The sequence below is a fragment of the Drosophila obscura genome, unplaced genomic scaffold, assembly GCF_018151105.1.
Source record: "Drosophila obscura isolate BZ-5 IFL unplaced genomic scaffold, ASM1815110v1 contig_179, whole genome shotgun sequence".
Classification (NCBI taxonomy): Eukaryota; Metazoa; Arthropoda; class Insecta; order Diptera; family Drosophilidae; genus Drosophila; species Drosophila obscura.
The window spans coordinates 6,427,097-6,454,080 of NW_024542766.1; the positions used below are offsets into that span (position 1 = coordinate 6,427,097).

A 26,984-nucleotide genomic window follows, 5' to 3' on the forward strand; every position below is an offset into this window, starting at 1 on the left:
TCCGCATGGCGTTGACCCATGGAGGTTAATCATGCAGCGATGTTACGCGCTAATACCTTCATGTGAGCTGGACCACGTGCTGGGCGTGTTCCTCCTTACCGCCACTCCTGCTACTCCTGCCACTCCACTTTCTCGTTGCGTGTCTAACGCTGTTTGCCCACCATTCAGTGTGAGTGGCTGGATGGGTGGGAGGCTGTGCCATGGGGTTGCTCTGCTCTAATTCCACTGCCGCATTCGAGGTTGTCTCCTGGTCGTTGCTGTTTGTTGCTGCTGTTGCTGCTGTTGCTGCTGCTGTTGCCACTGTGCACCCGTAAAATTGATTGCGGCGAAAGCTGGAAAGTTGCACGTTATGCTCGTGGCCTGACTTGGTATCTCTTCTCGGTCTGGTTCCGGGTACTGCTTTCTGCTGCTTCTGTTGCTGCTGTGGCATGGCGTGGCATGCCATGGAGAGAGACAGTGTGCTGTACAATAGCGTAGAGAGTGTGTGGCATGGAGTGGCATGAATGGTAGTGGCTCTTGCTTCTTTCCTGTGCAGGTTGTGCCATGCTAAAATGTGATTTTGTGCAGCAACCAAAGCGAGTTTTTTTGCAAAAAAAAAAACACCTCCTTCATTCTCTTTGGAATAATATTTTGTGCACATTTTCCGGACATTTTCTTACATGTTTAATGCTTGGAAATTTGTTTTAAGGGCGTGGCCTACAGCAGTAAATATATATAATAAAATCATGGGGAAAGTCAGAAGAAAAGAAAAGTTTTTCAGCTACAGAAATTGAGTATAAGTTCCACCAATCCGCGTAGTACCTGTGGGTCTCTTTCCCTCCCTGCCCCATGTCGCCTGTCATAGATTACAAGCCTATAAAAATATTTACATCCAAATTCTATCTCACGCCCCACTAGGCGTATGGGAAATATTTCTATCCATACACAAAATTCGTCGAAAATTACCATGGGGGGCCATCAATCCTTTACGGGTTATCCCATGCTGCCACTTTTTCACAGGATGGACAAGTGCCACAATTCACATCATCAAGATTGCGTGAAATGCTTGTACTCACACACACAGAGAGAGAATCTATATACATATATAGAAAGCATAACCCATATCACATATCACACATCGGATAACATATCCATCCTTCACACAACATTCAATATGCAAGGCTGGGCCCACCTTTTTGGCCATGGCTAATTCGCATGTCATGCGATGACGATGACGATGAAGCAGCGGCTCGTTCATTCGTTCGACAATGACGATGATATAGAGAGAGAGAGAGAGGAGTAGGTTGGGGGAATTAACCTAACCCTTTATTCCTCTCTCTGTGTGTGTGTGTGTTCGTCTGTGTGTGCATAGCAATGTGTCTATAAAAAACAATGACGGACATTTGGGAGGATTTCTTGGGCATAGAATAATAGTACATCAACACAAAATTTTACAGGACAGGCAACGGAGAAATAAAATCATTTACGCAACAACGAGACCGACCAGACCAGAACCCAAAAATGAAAGGCAAGAAAAGGCGATAAGCAAAAGGAAAATCGTAGTACATAAAAGGAAACTATTGAATGCACTTTCCGTGACTGCTTTTTGGGGGAAAATATGGGGGAGAATTGACTAAAATGGGAGATAAATCAAGGCTGGGACTTAAACAAAAATAATCCAAGTATTTAAATCTATACTATAAATTTGTAGAAAAAAATCTGTGTGTAAGCGGCTATCTCCGCAACGCGTGCACCAAATTTCATGCTGTTATTTTTGAAAATGCTAGCCAGAGTATGTGGCATTGTTTCTATTCTTTTCTGTAAATAAGTTTCTCGAAAATTAAAAATTAATCTAAAAAAATCTTAAATTTGGTCTAAAAATGTGTGTTTGAATGCCTATTTCATTTAATTTTGTGTCATTCTGTAGAACAGAACATTTTTTGATAGATTTTGTTTTTATACCTTTTTGTATGAAAGTCTGCTAGTGTTTTATAATTTTTTTTAATAATTTAAAATGTTTAAATTTAAATATTTAGATATTTAAAATTAAGTAGTACATTTTCGTAGAAAATATATTTAATTTTAATACAAAAATATTTATTTAAAATTTGTAATATATATTTATAATTTAAATATTAAATTAATTAATATATTTAATTAATATGAAATATATTTAAATCAATTATTTATATATTAATGCCAGAATGTTTGTGAAGTCTGTTCAACATTTTAAAACTCGCAGCAAAAGTCTTTTTTTAATATTAAAGTGTCAGGGCTTATTTCTCTGGTTGTACGAACTTGCATTTTCGTACCGATCATGTGCCAGTCCCTAAAAGTTGAGTTCATACCCCACTAAAAATTCAATTAACTAATATTTCCATTCACATTTAAAGGGTATCCACCCACAAACAGGACTACTACTAGAAGAAGACAACGCTAAGCGGATGTAGCACGCTTATCCTTTTCCCACACGAACATCGAAACACATCCACACACAAAGCGAAGGAAAGAGCGAGGGAGCGGGCAGTCGGCTGGGGCTTTGGTTTTATTCCTATTTTTTTTTTTGCATTATTATTTTTATTTTATTTAAACCACACAAAATACTTAAGACGATTTTGTGTTCTGTTTTGTGGCCCAAGACGTATTGCCCATGGCCAAAAGCAGCAGCACCAGCACCAGCAACAAGAAAAGTGTGAAAAGAAAACCAGAGAGCAAAACGAAACAAAAACGAATGCTAAAAGTTTTTCCAATCCCAAAAAAAAAAGAAAGAATGAAAGGAACTAAAAAGGGTAATATGCAACATGTCCGAGTGGTCTATGCGGCTGTCCGGCTGTCCCCCTACTGCCTGCCTGCCTCTCCGTTGAGCGGACAGCTGGAGGCGTTTGCATATGCAAAATACTCGTAAGACTTATTCCTTACCTTTCGGCAAAGACATTCGCCCCAAAGAAAAAGAAGGAGGAGGGCGAGGCACAAGATATTCGCCCCGAGAACAATAAAATGGGAAAGGGGAGGGGGGGGTGGCGATGATGGTAGGTCCTTTGATGACAGGACAAGATGTTCAGACACGTTGGGGGCATCAATAATAGACACATAGCACATGTCCTTTGTCAAGGAAATACCCTCAAAATTTATGACACCCTTGACATCTCCATCTCGACGTACCCGTCCGTACCCCCTGCCACTCCTTGGACAATCCTTGTGAATATCCTTCACAGAAATATGCGACAGCATACAAATTGAGGATTTTTATTTTCATTTCATTTGTGTGTGTTTTTTTTTTTTATGATTTACATTTTCTTTTATTTTTTATGATTTACATTTCGTTTTGGTTTCTTTTTTTATTTTGTTGCCATGCAAAAATGTTTTGGGTTCTCTTTTTATTTTTTACGAGTAATTTGGCCCGTGCGCTTTTCCTGCTCTGCAAATAGTGTGGCAAGCACTTAATTGTTTTAATTGCCTCGAATTTTACTTATTTTTACCATCTTTTTTCCCTCGGATTTGGTCAGTTTTTGCTGCCTTCTTTTTTGTTTGGTGGCGTGTTACTTCCATTAACAAAATTTACTTTCGGCTTGTTAGGGTTTTCATTTTGGGGCGCTACTCTTGTTCTCTTATTTGTTTAGTTTTATGAAAAATTAGCATGAGTTTTGTAGCAATTTATGAGAGGGTAGGGTAGGGTTGGGTTGTATGGCAGCTGTTTGTGTAATTGTGGCAGAGTTTTTATAAGTGTTATGTGAGCAATTTGTGGGGCCTACACAGCTATGATTTACTTATGTATATTTTTCCATGGATCTACTTTTCCCCTTTAATTTTTTTTTATCAAAGCAGGCTGTGCCAAAGCCTTTCTCAATCGTTAGGAATCTTTCGAAATACAATTAATTTCAATAACTTGTAACTTGTTCGCATCAAAAGCAAAATATTTTCTAAAGTTTATTTTGCTGTGAAAGAAAATTAACGCCAGAACTAAATTCAATACAAAATGCCCGAGTTGTCCCAGGAAGCTAAGGAGCGTTTGATGATTGTTCTCAACGTGGTCCAAAAGGCAATCCACTGGGGATTTGTGCCTCTTGTGGTGTATCTGGGTATGTTGTCGAGGTTAAGGTAAAATTGAATTTTAAATAAAATTCTAAACTTGTTTTACAGGTTACCGCAAGGGTCCAGAACCAGGCATGCCGCCACTAACCCTAATGAACATTTTTGGGTTCTAGAAACTAAACTCAATATGCTCGCAGATACCTACCAAGCAAAACCCTTTAAGCACACTCAAAAGTACACTCTTAAATGCAACCTTAGACACACTTCAAAATTCTGATACAATGCTCTCTAACACTATTTGAAAACTCTCCTCAACACACACTCGAGATTTGAGACTGAGACATCCAGTGCGTGCAAATAAAATGTCTTCCCAATATCTCAATTATGTATTATGTTTATTTTTTTTTTAATTCTTTATTTCAATAAGATCGTCAGATGTTCTATAGATTTATTTATGGGGAGTCGTGTACAAAAAATCAACTTCTTTGTAAGTTTGCAAATATAAAGCCCGCTCTGCTACAGAGCTTCATTCTCCCGCAGAAATGGGAGCTATTTTGCGTGAAGGCTTACACGTACAGCACAAGGGCGCTCTCATTCTCTTCATGAGACTTCGTTTTTCTGCTGCTTCTTTTATAAATGTGTATTCAAATCGCCCACGACTAGCAAGCGACAAAGACCAATAACTAAAGCTTACCGCATTCCATTTTGTGGTTCAATTCACTTGCCTTCGTTTAGTTTTTGACTCTTACTGCTCGAAAGGACTAGATTAATAAAAGTTCTGAAGCATCCATAGCCATAGATCTATCTAATTATACTATCTATAGAAATGCAGAAAATATACTACAGCTTGCAGAGAATTTGTGTTTAGAAAAGTTTCGAAGTTAACGAACTTATAATTGTAGCCCATAATCATGAATTTCTCCCACCCCACTCACATCCAGTCTTGGAACCCTCCCTTCATCGACAAAACATAGCGGAATAAAATCCTCTTTGTATATTTATGTATTTCATATCATATTTAAATTTATTTAATTCCCCTCAATATGCATCTGCATATCTCATATGCAGCGTGTTTTACATTCATTTGTAGTGTTTATATGGTTTCTTTTCCAACTATTTTTATTGTTATTATTCGTTTATTCTATATCTAATAGAGCTCGTACCATCATTTTACAACATTTCAATGTGCAAATATCAATTATAAAGCGAGTTCTTTTTTTTTTTGGTACGAGTATCTGTATCTATAAACAAAGCCACACACACACTCACACATACACTCATGCACATGTTCAGATATACGTATATATATATATAGGACTTATGCATAGAAATAACTGAAATATCAGAGATCCAGAGAGACTGGAATCGTAACAGTGGAAGCAGAAAAAACACAGAAAACATAAATACTGTAACCTGCGGCAAAGTTATTTTTTCATTTTCATCATTTGACGATTTCTAAACGCGGTTCGCCCATTCTCCGCGGGAAATGTAACGTCAAAACGCGATGGCAAGAAAATGATACTACAGCTGCAGCGGAGGTGGAAAAAACAAAAACAGGAAGAAATCGGGCAAAATGTGAATGGGAAAATGGGAACCAGAAAAGTGGAAAGGATAACGAATGCTCACAGGATTGAAGTTCATATAATGGCACAAAAGGTATGCCCTTAAATAAGGAGTTTGCTCACTAATCTCAGTAAACCATAGAGGAATTTGGGAATATAATTTGTAGAGAACATTAAAAAAGAAATTAATTTGAAGTCAGGGAATAGGGAATAGTGAATAGTGAATAGAGAATGAGCGCGTCAGCTTTCTGTAGGTCTCAGCTCGTTTACACAGCAGGAAGTGGGTATTTTTTCTGCAAGAGATTAGGCTCAGCACAATAAGAGCGCGGATCTGTAGCCTAGCGGTTTCTATAATTTTCCATGAGAGTAGAGATAGTGCAACAAAGTAGGTTCAGCACAATAAGAGCGCGGATCTGTAAGCCTAGCGGGTTCTATAATTTTCCAATATCCGCTTTAGAAAATTATTCGTTGTATTCCTTTCAAATTGTTTGATCTAAACGAAATATCCTAACAATCTACAGGATTCTTTTTGATTTGGAAGCTTTTAATTGAAAGTTTTCTTAGAGTTTAATTGTACATTTGTCAAGAAATTATATTAAAGAAGCACTAATACGTATGATATTTTGCTTAGTTATAAATGTTACATTTATTATACAGAAATTCTAGTTTTAGTTATAAATCAGTTAACATTAATGCGCGAGCATGCCCATTGAGGAATCGATCTTTCATTGTTTCGACTGCCACCAAAAGGCATACAAAAGGGTCCGTTACTCTTCCTTTAAAGAGTAGATTGAGTCCAAAGCCAAAACGCGAAAAAGGTAAAAACATTTGCCACAAAGGCGAAGGAGGAGTAGCAGCAGCAGATAAGGGAGCAGTAGAGAAGGGAGGAATAGGAGGAGCAGCAGCAGAGTGAAGGATGTGTAAGGATAGATGGATGGATGGATGGTAAAAATTCCTGGTCCCTGGTCCTTTCTGCCAGCTTGAAATAACATGAGAAATTTTTAGAAAACCAACGACAAAACGTCGAATGAAAGATAAATAAAGACCATGCCATGCCGTCACACAGAGGGACTGTCCCCAAAATGAATACGGAAAAAGCACTGGCCAAAAAGATGGAAATAAAATAAAAATATTAGGAATAAAAATGCCAACGGAAAAAGCGTTAGAAATGAAAGTAAAAGAAAAAGCTGGAAAATTTTTCCGCGTAGCTATAAATCAACGTAGCAAATGGAAGTAGAAATGGCAGCTGGAGGCGTGGACACATTTCCGTGCAAATGGATGTTACAGATGGAGGGGAAAGAAAGAGAGAGAGAGAGGAGGCGTGGCATGTATCTATCGCATATATATATATATACTTTATATATATATCTCTATTACATGGTCCTTGTGGCTCCTTGTCCTGTGAAATGTCACAGCTGCTTGCAACGGAGGAGTCGACGAGTTAGTTACAATTTTTTAATTTTTTTTTTGTATGCCACGTACAATTTTTCCACCATTTTCTCTTGCATTTCCCGCTCTTTACGTCCTTTTTTTTTTTTTTTTTGGGTGTACAAATATTTTTGCAAGTGACGGAAAAATTGTTGCCCTCACAAAAATCGATTTTGATTACATTTTTTGCGGATTGAACCCCTGCCCCGATTGATGATGCCTCCTCCTGCTCACTTTTCGTGAACCACTTGGGCGGGCTCCATGGTGTACATGTCGCGCAGAAGTCGCGCTATGGGCACATTCCCGATCGTTTCCTTGAAGAAAAGCGCCTCAATGGTCGAGGCCCGGATGGTCCTGAGCGATGGCAGCAGCAGCAGCAGGCGGCCAAAGCGTGTGGCCTGCCGCGAGTAGCGAAGCCTCACATGATCCGATAGGATGCACTGCGCCTGATCCTGCAACATCTCCACGGGCTGCACGTCGCACAGTCCAGCTGTTTCGGGGGCAAACAAGGCGATGGCCTTCATGCAACCCACCTCGCTGCCATCGGGTGTGATCTGACGGAAGCGGCAGAGAATCTCCTGGATGGTTTTCATCTCCGTTTGGGTGGCCTCGTCCTGCAGGACGCGCTCTTTGATCAAGGGCGACTCCAGAATGGGTGTCAGGTCCAAGGGTATGGTCCATTGGGCCAGATTTAAGAGGAAAAGCTCTTTCCACGACTCCTAAAATGGGGAAATAGAAAAGGGTCATTACTTAAGGATTACCAAGGATTCTGGGGGGACTCTTACCTGCAGCAGCAGATGCTGATCATTCTTGGAGAGCGTCTGAAAGGGCATGAGGCACTTGACCCAACGCACCGCCATGAACAGCAGACGGGCCGTCGTCTCCTGCAGCATTTCCCAGGAGAGGAGCCGCGAATCGAGCAGCTGTTGTGGCAGTGGCGGTGGAAACAGCAGCGTATTGTGCTGCACCTGATACTGGATGAGCTCCTGGCACTTGTCGGGGCTAAGTAGCAGCTCCAGGAAGCCATTCGAAGCAGCTGCCGAGGCCGCCGATGGGTGGCAAGGACGCAGCCCAATCGTTGGTGGATGTGCAGCGAGCGGTGGCGGCGTGGGCGTCGTCGGTGTGGGCGAACCCGATGTGAAACTCGATAGTTTCTGCTCGCCATTGAGGCTGCTGCTCCCCTGATGGTGATGTTGCTGCTGATGATGATGCTGATGGTGGTGATTATTGTGGATGCTGTGCATCAGCAGAGAGGCGTGACTCGGTGGCGTTGTGGCGCCACTCAAACTATGCTGCGATGTCTGTCGTGGCGGATGCTGTGGCGAGCCCTGGGAATCCGTCAGCGTTGGGGCCGGGGAAATGCTACCCGCACTCAGTGGCGGCGATGCCGAGGGCGAGGGTGTCTCCGTCTCCACATTGACACGTGGACTTTCGCTGCCCCCCACACTCCTCGAGCCAATGCTGGAGATCGATTGAATCGAGTTGCTGGGCGAGGGCGAAGAGTAGTTGTTGTTGTTGTTGCTGTTGCTGTTGACTGTTGCCCCTTGCAGGTGGCCGTAGGGGGAGGTGGCAGCGGCTGCAGCGGTGGTTGTGGAGGAGACAACGGCTGCCACTGCGGTGGCCGTGGCCGCTGTAATCCCCGGCAGCTTGCTGGCCGCCTCCGCAATCAGATTGTGATGCAGCAGGTGCGTGGGGAAGCCCGTGCCAGAGCTGACACCATTCTGTGGCACCAGCGAGTGGTGCCCCGGATGATGGAAGGCTGTGGGATGTGGCTGCTGTGGGTGGTGTGGCGGTGCCCCCACCCCCTGCTGCTGTTGCTGTTGTTGCTGCTGCTGCTGCTGCTGATGGAATGCCTGAGGATTCGTTGGCGCAACTGGCGTCACCGACGGATGCGTGGATATGTGCTGCGTGTAGTTGAAGGACGCCGAGACATTCGTCACCAGCGACACGGGCAGGTGTCCCCCGGCGGTGGCATGATGATGATGGTGCAAACCCGCCGCTGCTGCTGCAGCCGCTGCCGCATGATGTGCGGCCGCCGCATGGGCATGGGCATGGTGATGATGATGATGGTGATGATGTGCAGCGGCATGATGGGCAGCGGCAGCAGCGGCCGCTGCATGATGATGATGGTGATGCAGCTGTGGATGGAGCTTGGGTTTCCGGGGACCACGCTCGTGCTGAACGGCTGTAAGAAGAGAACGAAGGAGAGAGCGAAAGGGGTCTTAGATGTGTGTACCAGAGTCGAAAGAGAATGAGCATTTATTTTGGGTACTTTTGTGGGTGGGCGCTATATCAGAAAAATACTATAAAATACCATAAAAATATTATAAATAATACCAGAGATACTTAGGAAAAAAGAAATAATATCAAGAACTTTCTACGAATACATCCAAGATAATATTTGAAATAATACCAGCAAAATACTAGAAATAGTACCAGAAGAACCATTTAAAAATTCTATAAAAAAAACGTGAAAATTATAGAAAATTTACCAAGAAATTACTAGGAATAATGCCTAAGAAAACTTAGCAGAAGTCCATAAAGGATAATAAGAGGTTTAGATTTGATTTAAAGATACACAATGTATCTAAGGGATATCTTAGGGTATCGTAGGGATATCTTAGGGTATCTTCTAAGCATAATACTCCTTCTACTATTCCATGTCAATATCTATAAATTGTTTTTCCCTCCACTTTGTACTTCTTTTTTGATGATTTCCCTCAGATTTCCCTGCTCAGACACCCATCGTATTTGCATCTCTGGTTTTTCCCATGAAAATCAGTTCAAGTGTATAATTTCCACTAATCTGTCGTTAAGTATTTAAATAAATAAAAGTTAATTTCAAAAGATACTTTCTCCAGATACTTTTTCCATGATTTCTTTGAAGTGTTGTGCCCCAGTCCCAGCCCCCTATCCGCCAACCAAGAAAAGGTTCGACTTTCTCCCTTGCTGCGTGGCCTTTGCAAATAAATAAATAGGGGGGGCATGGGATGGCATACAAAGACATAATAAACCGATTATTAAAATGCTAAAGATGCAAAGATACAAAGATACAGAAAGGCAGTTCCGTCCTCGTCCTCGTTCCGTCCCCGTCCCTTCTGGTCGTGTGAACTGTTGCATATGCCACAAGTTGAACCTTGAATCTGAATCTCTTATGAGGAGGGCAGGAGGCTGGCAGGATATACTCGTATCATGTGTGTGTGTGTGTGCCTGGCGCTGTCATGACTTTTATTTGTTTGTAATTAAATGTATCTATAGATACTGCTACTGCTACTGATGCTGATGCTGATGCTGCGTATGTGTGTGGCCCATGACATGGCGCAAATATGGGGGTGACATTTTAATCCTTCAGGATAATCGCATATGTGATGTGCCTTCCCACTGTAAAATGACTGCAGCCACTTGAGTGTATCTCAAAAACCCCAAAAACTTCACCTTCACCTACTCCTCTGTGTGTGTGGCATCCACTCCTCCCATCCATTCCACTCCCATTTTCATGCCACTTAAAACTAGCGCGCGAAAAAAGTCTCAAAGCTTTCAAAAGATCACAAATTTCAATTAAAGAAAATGCCAAACTCATCAAATTTTTATTTGCTGCGGGTTTTAGCGACAGAAAAGAACTTTTGCAATGGCTCTACCCAATTTTCCCTTCTTTTCCAGGCGGCAACTTGGAACATTTTTGTGGTTCAGTGAAGAAAGGAGCAGACAAAACACGTTGGCTTTGAATACTCTTTTGTGAGCATATTTTGATTGATTTTCAGATATTTCTTACGGAAAAGACCTGCGAAAAGACAATATTTTTCTACAGAAAGTTTTCCCTTCTTCTCAGAAATTCTTCTGCGCTCCAACATCTTTTCAAAATCAGTTTACTCTCTTCGGAAGAGTACACAAAAAACCCGGGAAAAGATGAAGAAAAATACGCCCCAAAAAAGTAGCTCAAACTTCAACTTAAACCCTTTTTTTTTGTTGGCTGTGACTGCCACCGCGGCCCTCTTTTGCTCGCTTTTCCTGCTCCTGTCTCTGGCCTCCGGGGGCGTGGCAAACAAAGGAACGTGTGAAAAAGGCAACAAAATTAGCTGCCATCAGCAAAAAAAAAAAAATTAAAATTTGTTCCTTTTTTCCCCAGCACTTTTCTTCTTGATTTTCTGCAGCTTTCTTTTGGTTGGAAGCGACGCCATTTTTTTACTTGGTGGAAAAACTTTGTTTGATGGAAAAGGCAGCGGGCAAACCGAGAGAAGTGGTGGGGGGCCTGGATGCAAAATGATTTACTTGCTAAAAAGTTATGATGATGGAAAATGCAAAAGTCGTGTCTCTGCGTCGAATGATAAAATAGGAAAAGCGCTTGCGGCTGTTTTCTATTTGTTAAAAATGCTTTAAGAAATTAAAGTTTAAGAGAGTTAATTAAGGAGAACCAATCATTTAGCCCAGGGTTTATAGGGGAATTTTTATATAAAAAAGGAATATATTCATAAAGATAAAAAGTAAAGTATGAAGATATCATCGATTTAGTGTCTTAAATCTCTAGAATATTATACGAAAAGTAATAAAAATATCTAAAGATTTTGTAGTGGTTTCTTGGGCTTTAATTCCCATTTTCCGTGGACTATTTTGATCCTTCCCATGAATATGAAATCTAATTAGCACTTGACTTATAAGCTCTACAGGGATTCCACACTCCAAGGACTTCTATCCGCCACACAGCCCCCGCCACTGCAAACACCCCACTTCAGCCACAAAAATAAACACCTGGAAAGACTCTCAAGAATCTCTCACTCACACTCACACTCGGAAATCTCTCTCGTGCCCGAAATGTGTAACAAAAAGTTACGCCCTTTTGGCGAAAAGAATTACCAATCTACAAATCTAATTAGCAACTCATTACGAGGACCACAGCCACCCTCGCATTTCTGGGTGAAAAAAAACCCCGAAAACATACAGATACAAATACAGAGGAGATACACAGAAAAAAAAGGAAACAAACATATTGACCGATTTGCTGAAGCTAATCAATTAATTAGGGCAGTGCGAGGGCAGTGAGAGAGCAGGGTAAGAGGGGTGGCAGAGGGCCACAGTCCAAGCAAAAACAATTATGTCAAAATAGAGCTAGAGAGAGAAACGGAAAAACAGCGGTAGAGCGGGGGAAAAGGGGCACCAGGAAAAGGACTCAGGGATGAGTGCAGGGAAAATAAAGAGAAACAGACACAAAGGCAGAATGGATGTCAGAATGCCAGAAAATGGGCAAACGGGGAAAAAAGCGGTAGAAAAATTAATGATAAGTGGCAGCGCAGTAGCCGAAGACCAAGAAGAGCAGAAGAGCGAGCAGTTCCGGATGTTCTGCAGCTGTAGCCATTCCCAGGACCAGAAACAGCCACAGGACGACTTCAAGGCACGCAAAATTTTTCCCAATTAATGATGATGATCATCACCACCACCAGAGAAACACTCTGCTGGGTGAGGGGGCGTATGGAATGGAATGTCCTTCCGTAAGCTGAAAAGCGCAAAGCGTGCCCCAGAAATCGAAATAAATAAATCGGTAAACGATAATGAGAGAGAGAGAGAGAAAGAGCAGCAGGAAAGACCTTTACTTTATTTTTATATATGCGGGATATGCAGAGACACACAGACTCATCCAACGCCTCAACCTTACCACCATTCATCCAAAAAGATACATCCTCCTGGTGGATAGCTCCACTACCTTCCTCACTCCCCAGACAGATAATGTCGTAATAAAAATTCGACCCACAATAAGAGAAATGTATCACAAATTTTGTGGCTGAATGTTTGGCAGGCAAATTAAAAGTAAATAAGGCAACGTTTTGTTTGCAAAAATCATTCCGGAAAGCAGAGGGGAAACAAAAGGGAAACGACTGTGAAAACCGACAATAAAATAAAAAGAAATATAAACCGTGAAATTAGGAAAACACTTGAAGTGATTCGATGCGCTTGCCCCGGCAGGGAGTGCGAGTTTGCCGCCAGCAGGATGAGCTCTGAATGGCGTGGGGTATGGGGAGTGAGTGACGAGTGACCCTTGCAGAATGAGCTCTGAATGGTGTATGTTCAAGGGGTGGCCTCTGATTCGCGCTAGAGAGGGTTGGACTTGTACGGGGACTTGTACGAGGCTGCGTAATGGTTCATAATGGCCACACTTTATGTCAGCTCAATTCTCAATACTCTCGCGGTGGCGCGGTGTTCGCTCAGGCAGTCAAGCGTTGAATTGTCGGGGCGGTACAATGGTTTATGAATAGAGCGATTGTTAAGTAGTTATCTCCGGCAAAAAGGTATGGGCAAAGCGAAAAGGGGATTGATAGAGGATTGATGTTGATACTCATACAAAATGTGATGTTTCCGCATTGATAAACTTTATGGAACTGCAAAGTTAGAGAAGATTTTAGCAAGTGGTGGAATTAAGTTTGCAGTTCCGCAAGCTAAGAACTGCTCTTGGTCCGATATTAATAATATTAATAAATAATAATATTAACAAGAAAGGAAACGAAGCATTAATATATTAATACTATTTATAATTAATAATAATGAATAATATTAATAATTAATTATATAAATATTATTATTATAATGATAATAATAATTATGAATAATAATAATATTAATATAATTAATTATTAATATTATTTATTATTATTTTTATTAATAATATTAATAATTATTAATGTTATTAATTATAAATATTATTGTCGTAATTAATATTAATATTATTAATTATTAATATTATTCATTATTATTATTAAATATAAATATTATTAATGTATTAATGCTTCGTTTCCTTTCTTGTTCTCCCTAGCCCATTTATTATTTCATAACTTTCCCCATTTTGTTGTTTAATTTAATTTAAATAATAAAACGTTAACTTTGGTTATATATTACAGATATACTCGTATGTACACCACCTGTCTGCACCCCTGCCGCTATTCTGCATAGAGTGTGTGGCATGTGGCAATCATGATGAGGCCAAGGGCTTTTATGCCTCCTCTGTGACTCTGGCTGGATGCGTGGGCTGCTGCACCCAAAGGAGTGAGTGATTTTAAATCCGCTTTTAATGTTGACACTGACACTTGCACACACAGAGAGAGTGAGTGAGAGAGAGAAAGAAAGAAAGTGTGGGGGGGCATGGACATGTGCAAGCCAGTCGCATTTACATGTCGCATGCAGTCCACCCAGCAGTCCCACTGCAGTCGTCTCTGTGTGGAAATTGTATGCACATATCGTAGTAGGCTATAATGTCAATTAAGTAAAACATGCAACGTGTGCCCCTGTCTGTGTGCCACTGCAACGGGTAGGAGTGTATACCTGTGTGTGTGTGCGTGCGTGTGCGTGTGTGGGCGTGTCTCTTAGCCATGGCTTTCTGTGCCCTGCAGTCATCTGTAAATGAAAATTGCGTACGAGCCCCCGCCCCATCGATGGGCGGCAGGGAAACGCAACTCAACCGAAAACTGGCGGCTTAAAAGCTGCAAAATAAATATATATATCAGCCATATATATACATACAGATATCTATATATATGTATGTATGTATATCTGTATTCTATATATAAATTTATTTATCTGCAAAAATCAATACGTTAAAATGTGGTCATGAAATTAGCCAGAGACTCAGACTGCCTTTTGCGCCAGCGCCAAAAAGTCGGTCTACATTTGGGGCTGGGGCGGAGGGTTAATAGACATCAACAAAATGAACATTGACATCGACACTCGGTTGTTGCATACGGGGCATGGGGCATGCCACAGGGTGGCCTGAAACGACAAAGAACGAGGGGCGGCTGGGGGGCATCCACCGCACGGTAGGGCCTGAAATGGAACGAACCTTGGCTTACCGCAGTGCCAGAAAACGGGACGGAAACGGTTGACAAAAGGCTTAAGTGCCACAAAAATATATATGCAACAATATATACAGAGAACGAGAAGAGTCCTAGAAAACCAAGCAGAAATTTCCATTTTCGAGAAGCATTTTCATTAGGTTTTCCGCCAGGCTGATTCTTGGGCTCCATTCACACAGCCGCCTTGTCGTGCTTGCTGTAAGCCTTTACTTTCCAGGAAAACCAAGAAAACGAAGGAGGCCAAGGACTGGACTGCCTTCTCGTTAAGAATTTTGTTTGCTTTGAGCTTGTAAAACTTTACGATTTGCAAAAAGCGCTAAAGTTAAAGTTCTACGGAAAATACATGCATACATACAGTACATACGAGTATACGGAACGACTCTAGATGAAAGGATTGTTGTGTACTCAGGGATTAGGGCGTCCGTTATCGGTTATCAAAAGGAAATTACGTGGTGGAATATAGATAAAGGTTTCTATCTTGCACGGAATATTCAAAATCATAGCTAAAATATTGCTGGTTTCTTTCTCTCGAGTCTTTAGGAAAAATCAATTATATACAAAAATATTGTCATAAGAAAAGAAAGACATTTTCTTCAGAAATAATTTAATAAAGGTATAGAATTAAAAACCTTTGGGTTTAAATTTGGAACTTTCAAATCAAGAATACCATGAAAGTCTATCTACCATAAAGATCTATAAAGTATCTGTGGAAAAATACATAGTTTGGGACTTAAGAAACAAATTTATGTTTTGAGAAGAGTCCATAAAGATGATTCTTGGCAAATTCCTATAAATCTCTGCATTTGCCCAAAGATTTATTTCTAAATATAGAAATATATATGGAATTATGGAAATATATGGAATACATTTTAGAAGATTTAAGCTATATTTTTATACGTAAACGCATGCTAAGAAAGAATTTTTAGTTGTTTTAAACTCCAAGAATTTGTACTGACTTTGCCAGGGGGAGCCTGGAAGTACTTTCTTTGGGTTCTATCATTATTACTGCTTCCTTTATTCTTTTTCTAGCTCTCTTTAGGTCTTATCCCATATATCAAACTGCACCAAATGATGATGTTAATCCCTGTTTAAAACATCAAAACTTTTCAATTGTCCAACCCAAAAAAAAAATGTCTTCATTGCCATTAGATGCCCCATTAGACATCACTTTTCGGCTCATCACGCACCCTGCCAGTGGTTTAAGGACCCCAATATTCCCACGCACCCTCCAGTCCCCCGCCTCCCCCACTCCCAAGGATTCCCCCAGATGACAATTTTTTTGATGGCGACACAAATCACTCAAAATGAGAAGAAATCCGCTTAAAATGCCGCGTAAATATTTGCCAAGCAAAAAGAATGTGAAAGTAAGGAATTGTCTGGTATTTGGAGCGAGAGAAAGGAGGCAGGCGAGGTAGGTAGTCCCAGGAGGGGCGAAGGATGCGTGTTGATGATGATGCCTCTCTGACACTTTGGTGTCGCTTTACGAGTATACAAATGCAAATACCATTAAATGTGACAAGTGGCAACATAATTTGTTAGAAGAGCTCTCTTGCCAGCTCTTCGCTTCTTTTTATTCTTTACGGTCTTTCTCTCTTCGGTGGGGGGGCGGGCGTCGGAGGTTAGATATTAGCATACAAAGTAGCCAACATTTATAAGACTGTCAGGCAGTGGGCGGTGGTTCGTTGGTGCGTATAAAAATGTGCGCTGCTTGTCATATTTTCCCATAATAACTTATTTGTCAGAGTCTAAAGTGCTTTGGCAGGGTGGGGGGCTCACGGGGAGTGTTGGTCAATGCGGCCATGATGCCAGTTCTGGTGGGTGGAGAGAACGCTGAAGGACACTGGTTTTGTGGGGTGGAAAGGGCTCTTTAGCATCACTGGATGTGACTGGTAGTTTATGGAATCGTATTTGATTGGAATAATATCTCAATTTATTGATATTTATTTATTTTAGTCAACACTGGGCGCCGTTTTTACCCCAGAAACTCTTTTATTAAGATATTTTGTATTCAATGATTTTTGGTGATTTTCCAACACTTTCAACAGCTAACCAACACTGGCAAGACATAAGAAGCAGAGCTAAAGTTAGCTTTTAATCAAAAGGAACCTTTTGTCCTTACTTTCAAAGTGCTTTTCCAACACTACACAACACTTTAAACATTAACCAATACTAGCATTACTGAAGCAAAGGAATAAACCTGCTATAATTCCATTAAAAATGCCACAAATTCAGCTCTCAGTGCAGTTTTTATAAATATAATACAAATACTAACCAATGTTCCCTCTGTTGGACTTTGCCAACACTTCCACTTGCTAACCAACACTGGCAGCTGGCAGCAGGGCAAACATCTTTTCAATTAACTTTATTGGCACTTTGGCAACGTCGAGAAATCATACAAAAAGCAAAAAGGAGGAACCCAAAGAGAAGGAAGTAAAAGAAAAAAGACCCGAAAACTAGAAAATGGCTAACCACAGCAGGAAGCTCGAGCCCCCCCAAACAACCAACCCCGAACCCCTCACTTAACAACTTTACTACTCGCATGTGGCAGCCACCAACCTGTGCCACAGACTCACACACACAAAAAATTCTTACACAAACGTGCCTTGAACGATTTTTGTGGCTTTTTTGCTTTTTGCTCTAAACAACAAAAGCATTTTGTATCTGTCTGTTGGTGGATACTACAATGGTGTTTTCTGTGTGTGTGAATGTGAGGGCGTATCTTTTGAGAAGTGAGAAGTGTGTGGGGTGAAATTGTTTTGGGGGGTGTCTATGTGTCTATGTGTCTGTGTGTGTTTATTGTTTATTTACGGCTACCAGCCAAGAAAAACCCCAAAAAGGCAGCCTAACATGAGGCTTTGTAGCGGCCAAAAACTAAGAAAATGTTACCCCCAAACAAAAAAAAGAAAAGAATACGAAAACATGCGACATGTCAGAGCATACAACGAGGAGGATTTCCCTTTCCCACCTTCTATTGTTACTCGAAGAAGGGGAGCAGAGTTGCTCATTCTGAGAGTAGAACAGTGGGGGGTTTTGGAAGGATACTCTTTCTGGTAAGAGTGTGTCTTTGATGGATTTTTGGATGGGACTTCGAGCAAAAGATGACATGGAAAAAGTTTGAAAAAAACAAAAGGAAATTTTGAGCTGCATAGATGAGATGATTCTTTGAAATGGAAAATATTTCCTTCAGAGATGATTCTATGAGATGGATAGAGTAGTGATAGTAGTATCATAAATGTGAGGTTGCGTCTTATTTATGGCTAGAAAATAAGTAGAAATTTCATTTAGTTACAGGCCTATTTTTGAAGAATTCCCATCACGGGAATCGCTATGGAATCTTTACATAATTTGAGATGTTATTAAATCTCATTAAATCTCTCTCTCTCGCATCTAAATATATATTTTGGAACTCTCTTTCTAGAGCATTTCCTCTGCGGTTTTTCTTAGGTTTCCCTCTCAAGTTCTGTGCCTTCGTGTGTTGTTTTCCTTTAGCCCGTTGTGCTATTGTTGTTTCGCCTACTCTTCAGGGAACCCTTCTTCCCTTCCGTCAGTGTTCTATCTTTTGCCCACTTTTGGGGCAAGTACATACGTAAACCCATGCTCCTTCTGCTCCTGCACCTTCTCTTCCTTTTTGGCTTTTCCATACATTTTCGTCCTGGTTTGAAGGTCTGTTTTGACTGACGTCTAAGTTTTGGTGTTCTGGGGGGCATCATCATTTGATTGCCAATACATTTTAGTCGCATTTGCAACAGCAGCAGCAGCAAACATCAGCAAACAGCGACGGAGGGGATAATGCGTGTAATCCGCTATTAAGTGCACATTGTCAATCGCTTTCCGCTTCCGGCTCTATCACCAGACTCCAACCCGGGAAAAGCGGAAAAGCGAGTGAGACCTTTGCGTGTGGGTAGAATCTGCAGCGATTCTCACGCTGTTGATGATGTCCCTGTGCCTGTCCCTGTCCCTGTGCCTGTCCTGTGCGCATTGAACCCATGAATAGGGTACGAGAGTTGTTGTATGCCAAATACGTTCTGAATACTGGATGATGGCTCTTGAATCGTAATCGTATAGCTACCCCCCTGCTGCCCTGCTGCCATGCTGCCCTGCCCTGACTCCCCCCTTTCAATGCTATTATGTGTTTTTATGCTACATTTAATGTTGGCTTAAGAGCTTTAAAGCTAGCATTGTTGCACCATAGCATTGAGCTGTGTATTTGGGTTTTGGTTATGGCCATCCGATTGCCGATGGCCCATTGGTTATGGGGGCGAGCGATGTGGGATTGGTTTGTTAGGGGGTAGTGGTAGGATGAGCGGCTGTTTGGGGGTAAAATGTGGTGAGGTGATACTATGAATTTGCGCCAGAATTTTGGATGTCAATTTTTGTTCTTAGTAATATTAATAGAAGGAAAATATTAATATTAATGCAATGTGTTTGTCAATGCTATAAAATAAATTAAATTGTATTGTAGACTTAACCCTTTAAATATTTTTCCTTTTTAAATTAAAAAAAAAAAAAATGCTACTGTAACAAAAGGGAAAACACATACCGAGTAAATACAAGATATTTGTATTATTATTAATTTGATTTTTATCATATTTATGCAATGAACCAGCAATAACAGATGCTCAACCAGATTGCAATATAGTTTTCTTAGAATACAAGACACATACTACAATTAAGGCTCTCCATAATTGTAATTGATAAGAGGTTGATTTATAATCAAATATCCGCAACAGATTCCAAGAATATTGTATTTAATTGTAGTTTCCAATATGTACTCGATTTGATAAGATTTCGTTGTCTTTTGGAGTATAAAAGAGACAACGTTAGAGAAAAAATAATCATAGTCTTTGCAAAATGTTTTCGAGTTACACTGGATTTTTTTTTTTCGCCTGCTTGGGCTTGCTTTCCCTCACGAGGGCGGATAAAATAGCATCCAATGTCATTGAAGGTGAGATCATGAAGATTCATTAACCAGGGTTTCATTAATGTAATTATCTGAAGTCTGAAATTATTTGGGGGTGCCTGGATTCCTCAATATAACAACTGCTCCATTTGTTAAGATTGGTGATGGTTATTACTACATAGAGACAAATCTAGAAAAGAACTGGTACGACGCCTATGAATCTTGTCACCGAATGGGCGCGGAATTAATCTCATTTGAGACCATCGAGAATTGGAATTTGATCAATCAGTATCTCACAGATTTGAACATTGAAGGTAGATATTACACTTCAGGCAACGATTTGAGTGTTGAGGGAGAACACGTCTGGTTCGCTAATGGCCAACCTATAACCCTAGATATTTGGAATGGGAATAATCTAAATAATTCTAAAAAAATTGAACATTGTGATGAGCTTGGCTATAAAGAAATTTATAAACCTGACACACCTGGATTAAATGATGTGCGTTGTGATTTTCCTCTACGGTATATTTGCGAGGCACCTCAGCCAAAGACAGCCTCTTTTATTGTGTGGTAAAATATCTGAAGAATATCGTACTTTAAAGGTGCCTTTTCAGGAATTTATATATGTACATTTAAACACACACAAATTTTCTAACTTACAAAGAATTAGAAAAAAAAAAAATTGTACAGAAATTTTGCACTTAGAAATTGTACTTAGTTTTGTAAATACTTTAATAATACACTCTACTGAGTGGCGAACAGATGCTCAGCAGAGAGGCCTATTATGTGGTAATGTTTTGTTTGCACTATCTGATAACTTTGATCAGGAAATGTACATTACATTGTTTTTATGGACAATTTTGTCCATAAGCATTGAATGGAGAATGCCGAATGCCAGTAAAATGCAAAGTTAACCAAGATGGATAAGGCACTGGAGTATCATGTGTGTTAGCCATACATAAAAAGTAAAATTTATAACAATAATAACAGTAAGCATGTCCGCGGACAAACAGTACTTTCGAAACGGGACGTTAATGCCCCTTAGTTAAGACGGACGTCATTATCAGTGTAAAATTGTATGTTTAATATTTTGATACATATATTCGAAAATTTTTCATTGTCTTTTGGGGTATAAAAGAGACAACCTTAAAAAAGAATCATCATAGTCTTTGCAAAATGTTTTCGAGTTACACTGGAGTCTATATCTTCGCCTGCTTGGGCTTGCTTTCCCTCACGGGCGCAGCTAATATAACAAATGGTACAGATGGTGAGATAATGAGGATATATATTAATCCACAATTTATTTAATTCGTTGGTACATTAATAAATTATATATTTTAGCGATTCCTGGATCTCTCAGCTTAAAGACAGCGCCATTTGTTAAGATTGGTGATGGTTATTACTACATAGAGACAAATCTAGAAAAGAGCTGGCACGACGCTTATGAATCTTGTCGCCGGATTGGGGCTGGATTAGTCTCATTTGAGACCATGCAGGAATGGGATTTGGTCAATCAGTATCTCTTTCAAATGAAAATCAATTACAGATATTGGACCTCAGGCAATGACTTGGCCAATGGGGGTAAACATATTTGGCATTCAACGGGAGAACTCTTGAGACTGAACATCTGGTATCCAGGAGAGCCAAATAATTACAAAGGGAGGGAAAACTGCGACGAAATTGGTGCCAGACGAGACATATATAACAATGCATTGAATGACAAACAGTGTTCAGATAATATCCGCTATATTTGTGAGGCAACCCAAGGCACCTAGGACTTAGCTCCTATGCTATATATTATATGGGAAAATATTCAGAAAAGAATCTTTAAGATAGAATTTAATTGAAATACATATATATAAATTGCTTCTTCCCGAACATATTGGAGTCTTTGATCTACTCATACTCCATTGGAAAACGAGTTTTCTAAGCTATTATGTATCTGGTTTGATTCCATGGATTACCTTTTCTCTTCTCAAAGATGTATTTACTATGCATGAAAATTAATATAAATATTATTATGTATACAAATGATATATGGAAGAGTCATATGGGCAGTTCCTATCGGGCGTTACATTACATACGTACGACAAAATGTTCAAAAATATAGTCAATAGCCGAAATTTGGAAAAACGAGTATTGGTTAGTCCTATATTCACCAAAATAAAATGAAAATAATCGAGCATACGGTTTTAAAGATATTAGCCAAAATATGACCTAAAATTGTGTTACATAAAACAGAAGTGGTTAGTTACATTTTAATAAATTTAGAAAATAATATCCCGAAAAAATTATATGTAAATCGGTTTTTATAGACTTTTCATGATTTTTGGCCTGGTTGACCTTTTGGCGGAACTGCCCATATACCCCAGAAAATATTTTGCCCTTTCCAATAAATTCCTCTTCACTTTGTTACTTTCATATGAGTTAAAACGGAAACGCACATAAAAATATAGATTAATGAGAAAAACAGCGCCAAGTTTTTAGGGTGCCAAATGCCCGACTAGGCCTATTTTTAGCAATGCTTCCAATATTAAAGGGGGGCGCCTCGTCTAATGTGCGTCATAAAAGACTAAAGCCGTCTCTGGAGTGCAACTTAAAATACTCGTACAAAATTATCATCAAAAACAGATGCTTGTGTATTCCGTAAAATACGTATCTTTGTTGAAATATATTCTGTCATCTGATAAGTGCACTTTTAAGATTTTCTCAGACAAAGATACTTAATTAAGGCGCTCCATTTATAAGAGGTTGATACCATAATCAAATCCGCCACATGTGTATATAAGTGTCGAGATTATTGCATCTTATCGTAGCTTCCAACAATTAACAGATTTGTTTATCAGCAGAGAGGCTTATTATGTGGTAATGTTTTGGTTGCACTATCTGATAACTTTGATCAGGAAATGTACATTACATTGTTTTTATGGACAAAATTGACTTGAAGCATCGAATGGAGAATGTCGAATGCCAGTAAAATGCAAAGTTAACCAAGATGGATAAGGCACTGGAGTATCATGTGTGTTAGCTATACAGAAAAATAAAATTTATAACATTAATAACAATAAGCGTGTGCGCGGACAAACAATACTTTCGAAACGGGACTTTAACGCCCCTCAGTTAAGACGGACGTCATTATCAGTGTAAAATTGTATGTTTAAAAATTAAATGTTTAATGTTTAGCCAACATGATATGGTGGGGTATAAAAGAGAAAATCTTAGGGAAGAATCATCATAGTCTTGGCAAAATGTTTCTAAGATACACTGGAATTATCATTGATGGTGAGAACATCAGGAGTAATAAGTCAGAATTTTCTATAATTCTCTGCTGTCTGTTTTAGGAATTCCTGGATCCCAAAACATTACCACAGGACCATTTGTAAAGATCGGTAATGGTTATTATTATATTGAGCATAACTTGAAAAAGAACTGGTTTGATTCCCATGAATCGTGTCGCCGTTTAAATGCCGAGTTGGTTGAATTCGAGACAATAGAGGAATGGAATTGGATCAATCAGTATCTCTTAAAAACAGGAATCTACGAAATGTACTGGACGGGAGGCAATGACTTGGCAAATGAGGGTACACACAATTGGTTTTCAACTGGAAAGCCTATTTCACTGAACATCTGGTTACCAGGGGAACCAAATGATAGGATTGGAAACGAGGACTGCGTCGAACTGGGACGTTCCGGGAACAGCAAAAATTACAATGTATTAAATGATGAAGCTTGCTCAACAAAGAATCGGTTTATTTGCGAGGCATCCCAGCCAAAGACAGCATCGTTTATTATATGGTAAAATATGTGAAATATAAAGTAATTTGAAGGATCATTAGATCAAAAAAAGAATTTACTTAAATTCTTCTTCGGTAACTTTTTGGGGTTCAAATAAAAAAAATTTACATTTGCAATTTGCACGTATCAAAAAAATATACAAAAAATAAAAATAATTTAGTGAGTTTAATTTTGTTTTAAAGGAAAAGCACCAGACAATTCTTCTAAATAGCTAATTTTCCCCTTTTAAATGAACTTTTCTAAAATTCCCTTCTTAAATTCCTTGTTATTCGAAAAACAAATCAATTCAATTACAAAAATCAAACACAACACCATTCCAGGGAAAACTCTCACCACCCCAGGCAGGAGGGGGCATGCACAGAGCGGGAACTGCGGGCTGGGGGGACTGTGGCAAAAACCTCGCATAATTTATAATCAGCTTAATGACAACTACAGCAAAAAACCCCAACTGGCATTCCATTTGCATGGCCACAAAACGAGAAGGAAAGCGGCGTAGGAAAGCCCGCGGCATTTTGGTTTTCGGGTTTTCTGGTTTTGCCGAGCTGAGTGTAATTTATGCCCAAAAACCTTGACATGGGCGAGAGGAGAGCATAAGCAATTGGAGCTAATTTCCTGCATAATTAAGTGTATTTTGAAAGTAAAACAAAGGACTTGTGGGCGCCAAAATGGGGTGAATGGGGCCAACCATGGACTTACCATCCTTGTTCATGGCCGATTGAAAGCATTTGGCCAGGCGGCAGGCGCGACACTGATTCCGATGGGTCTTGTCCACGGGACAGCGTCCCTTGAGGTCCCCAGTGGCCTTGCAGGTGTAAATCCGGTTGCGATGGATGCTGCGCTTGAAGAAGCCCGAACAGCCTGGAAAACATTAAGGATTATCAGCGGATTACATGGGGAATCATTGTGGCAGGAGGGGGAACGGGACTCACCATCGCAGCTATAGATGCCATAGTGTTTGCCCGAGCTTCGATCGCCACACACCTTGCAGGGTATGTCCAGTAGGCGATCACCCGCTGAAAATGAGAAGAAACAAAGAAGAGATTAATTGCTGGGTGTTCTTTGTGTTTTATTGGATGCCCCAAAAAGAAATGCAAGATATAATAAAAAATACCCAAAGATAATTCTGCTGAGAATGTATTTTTCCGATTAAAAGTCTCACTGGGATAGAAATAGCGTTGACAAGCGGGAAACAGAGAAAAATGGTGAGCTCTTTTTGCGTATGTGGGGGGCCTGTAAACTCACTCTTAACTGCTAAGCCACACTGGGATAGAAATAGCGTTGACAAGCGGGAAACAGAGAAAAATGGTGAGCTCTTTTTGCGTATGTGTGGCACCTGTAAACTCACTGTTAACTGCTAAGCCACACTGGGATAGCAAGAAATCTCACAAAAATCATTTAATTTAAAATATTTTCATCCTAATTTAATATCAAAACTCCTTTAAAGGAATTTTAGGTGTCATTTTCGTTGCCCCCCTCTCCGCGTATTTAACTTTTGTTTCGCCACTAATCTCTGTGCCTCAAAGGTCGGTCTGTGCGTCTGTTCCTGTTTGGTTCTGTCTGGTTCTTGGTGCTGGTGCCCCAAAGCAAATACCATGTGTCACGCACCAAAGATTCTGTTGCCTACTTTGTGGCGCTGTTGCCGCGTGTGTTGTGCCGCGGATTAGCAAGTGAAAATGGCACTCAAAACACACACACACACACAACATGAGCAAAGAAGAAGTAGAAGGAGCAGGAGGATATATGTATATCCCTTTGACTGTGTGGCACGCTTCACAAATTAAGTTCAACACTCGGCACTTGTCAAAATAAAACGCTCTACCACTTCAGCTCACCCCACTCGTCCTCCTCCTCCTGCTGCTGCTGCTACTGCTGCTCATCGGGATGTTTTGGCCTTTGTTTGAGGTCCTTTGTCCTGTGACATTTGACATATTGTCGCTTGTTTGGTGGTTGAGTCTGGTCTGGGGTTTTTTTGGCGGCCCCGGGGTTTCACGATTCACGGTTTCTCGGCTCTGTGGCCGGCGCGTGTTGCCAATTTTCACACCCTGCGCATCGGCCAATTGTCCGCAGCATGTTAACACCTCCCGCGCCTGTGTCTGTCCCCCCGTGTCCGTGTCCTACCCAGAGGGTTGCATCGGGATGTCAACTCAACCTTTTGTCGGCCTCTTGTTTTCTTTTTTAAAATATATTTTTATTGTTGATTTTACATATTTCTGTTTATTTATGCCATCATCACATTGTGCTCTTTGCTCTCTCTTTTTTTTTGTTTTGTTTTTTGTTAGTTTGTCTTATGGAATATGCTTTTCTGGTATGGAAATCTCGGACATGTTTTCATAGGCCAAAAAGAGTTTTCAAGCCCCTCGTTTAACAATCCTACGGGAATGGGCAGAACGTGAGAGTTTTGCATTTTGGGCGTGAGAGTTTTATTTGGAAGGAGTGGGTTATAAATCGTAAATCATAATGGAATAAAGATCAAATTTACTCCCGGCTGGTTTCGCTGGTGAATACAAGACGTGGCACAGGGGGTATATTTTATGCATTCGAGAATATGATTCTAAGAAAATATTCCTATTTTAGATGCAGTATTATAGTATATGCAGTTGAATATAGAAAAGCCAATTTTCAATCATTTAATCAATCTAAATTATAATATTATGGGCAGAAAAATTCTCTTTCCACACAATATCCAATGTTAACTCACTATCAGATATTGCGTATATTTCAGGAATATACTTTCTCAATCCTTAATCCTCTTTTTTAAACTTAAAACAAAAATTAAAGAGATGTTCCACGCGACTCTTGTTAATTTTTTGTAAATAAATTTGAAAAAAAAGAACCCATGAAAATGTTGCAAAAAACAATTCAATAATACGCAGCATTTCTGTAACTACAGAATGAAGATTAAACTCTGATAAAGAGAAAAAATTCCGAAAAGAAAATAAGTAAATTAAAGTAAAAGTAAATTTAAAAATATTACCTATTTAAGATGCACTTTAAACATTGTTTTTTTACATCTGACAAATGACTGCAACAGCAAAACTTTTAAGAAATTAAAATAAATAAATAGTTTTATTCACGTTTATCCATTTGCAAAACTGCTCCCAAAATTTAAAAATCTAAAAAACTGAAATAGAAAAGAATAAAAAACCAATTCAAATTAAAGAAAACGAAAACTATAAAATATATTTAATCACATAGTGAATAATCATTTGATTTTCCAAACCGACGGCTTTATGTGGAGTTTTCAAGCAACAAACCGACGGTAAAGCGTTGCAATTTGCAGCACGAATTCTGAAGTGTGTCATTTACCTGTTCCCATTTTCCGTTGATGGAAATATTTAAACCCTAGGGTATCCAGCTTGCTTAGATTTATGTTCCACAGTGTTGCAGTCACTATTTTTGATTATATATTATTAACAACAATTCTTGTCTAATTTTTGGTTATTAATCTTGGATTAG

The 26,984-nt window shown here is 39.9% G+C and overlaps 2 protein-coding genes across 2 annotated transcripts; one reads left to right on the forward strand and one right to left on the reverse strand.

Annotated features, from left to right (window-relative positions):
* The first annotated feature begins 3,823 nt into the window (after positions 1-3,823).
* LOC111078444 (mitochondrial import receptor subunit TOM7 homolog) lies at positions 3,824-4,393 on the forward strand. The gene is made up of 2 exons (XM_022373135.2): positions 3,824-4,058; positions 4,120-4,393. The coding sequence occupies exons 1-2, from the start codon at positions 3,956-3,958 to the stop codon at positions 4,182-4,184; spliced, it is 168 nt and encodes a 55-aa protein (XP_022228827.1). The 5' UTR covers positions 3,824-3,955; the 3' UTR covers positions 4,185-4,393.
* Positions 4,394-7,129: 2,736 nt separating this feature from the next.
* On the reverse strand, positions 7,130-26,897 carry LOC111078441 (steroid receptor seven-up, isoforms B/C). Its single transcript, XM_022373131.2, has 6 exons — positions 26,835-26,897; positions 24,458-24,541; positions 24,225-24,386; positions 8,828-9,186; positions 7,787-8,776; positions 7,130-7,720 (listed from the first exon to the last, which is right to left on the reverse strand). The coding sequence occupies exons 1-6, from the start codon at positions 26,842-26,844 to the stop codon at positions 7,232-7,234; spliced, it is 2,094 nt and encodes a 697-aa protein (XP_022228823.2). The 5' UTR covers positions 26,845-26,897; the 3' UTR covers positions 7,130-7,231.
* Between the last annotated feature and the right edge of the window lie 87 nt (positions 26,898-26,984).

Excerpts from the sequence above, each read along its gene's own strand:
- LOC111078441 (XM_022373131.2), bottom strand. Across the intron at positions 24,387-24,457 it reads TGGCATCTATAGCTGCGATG|GCTGTTCGGGCTTCTTCAAG; the intron begins GTGAGTCCCGTT and ends AATGTTTTCCAG. Across the intron at positions 9,187-24,224 it reads ATCGGCCATGAACAAGGATG|CCGTTCAGCACGAGCGTGGT; the intron begins GTAAGTCCATGG and ends CTCTTCTTACAG.
- LOC111078444 (XM_022373135.2), top strand. The coding sequence starts at position 3,956 with ATGCCCGAGTTGTCCCAGGAAGCTAAGGAGCGTTTGATGATTGTTCTC. Across the intron at positions 4,059-4,119 it reads GCCTCTTGTGGTGTATCTGG|GTTACCGCAAGGGTCCAGAA; the intron begins GTATGTTGTCGA and ends CTTGTTTTACAG.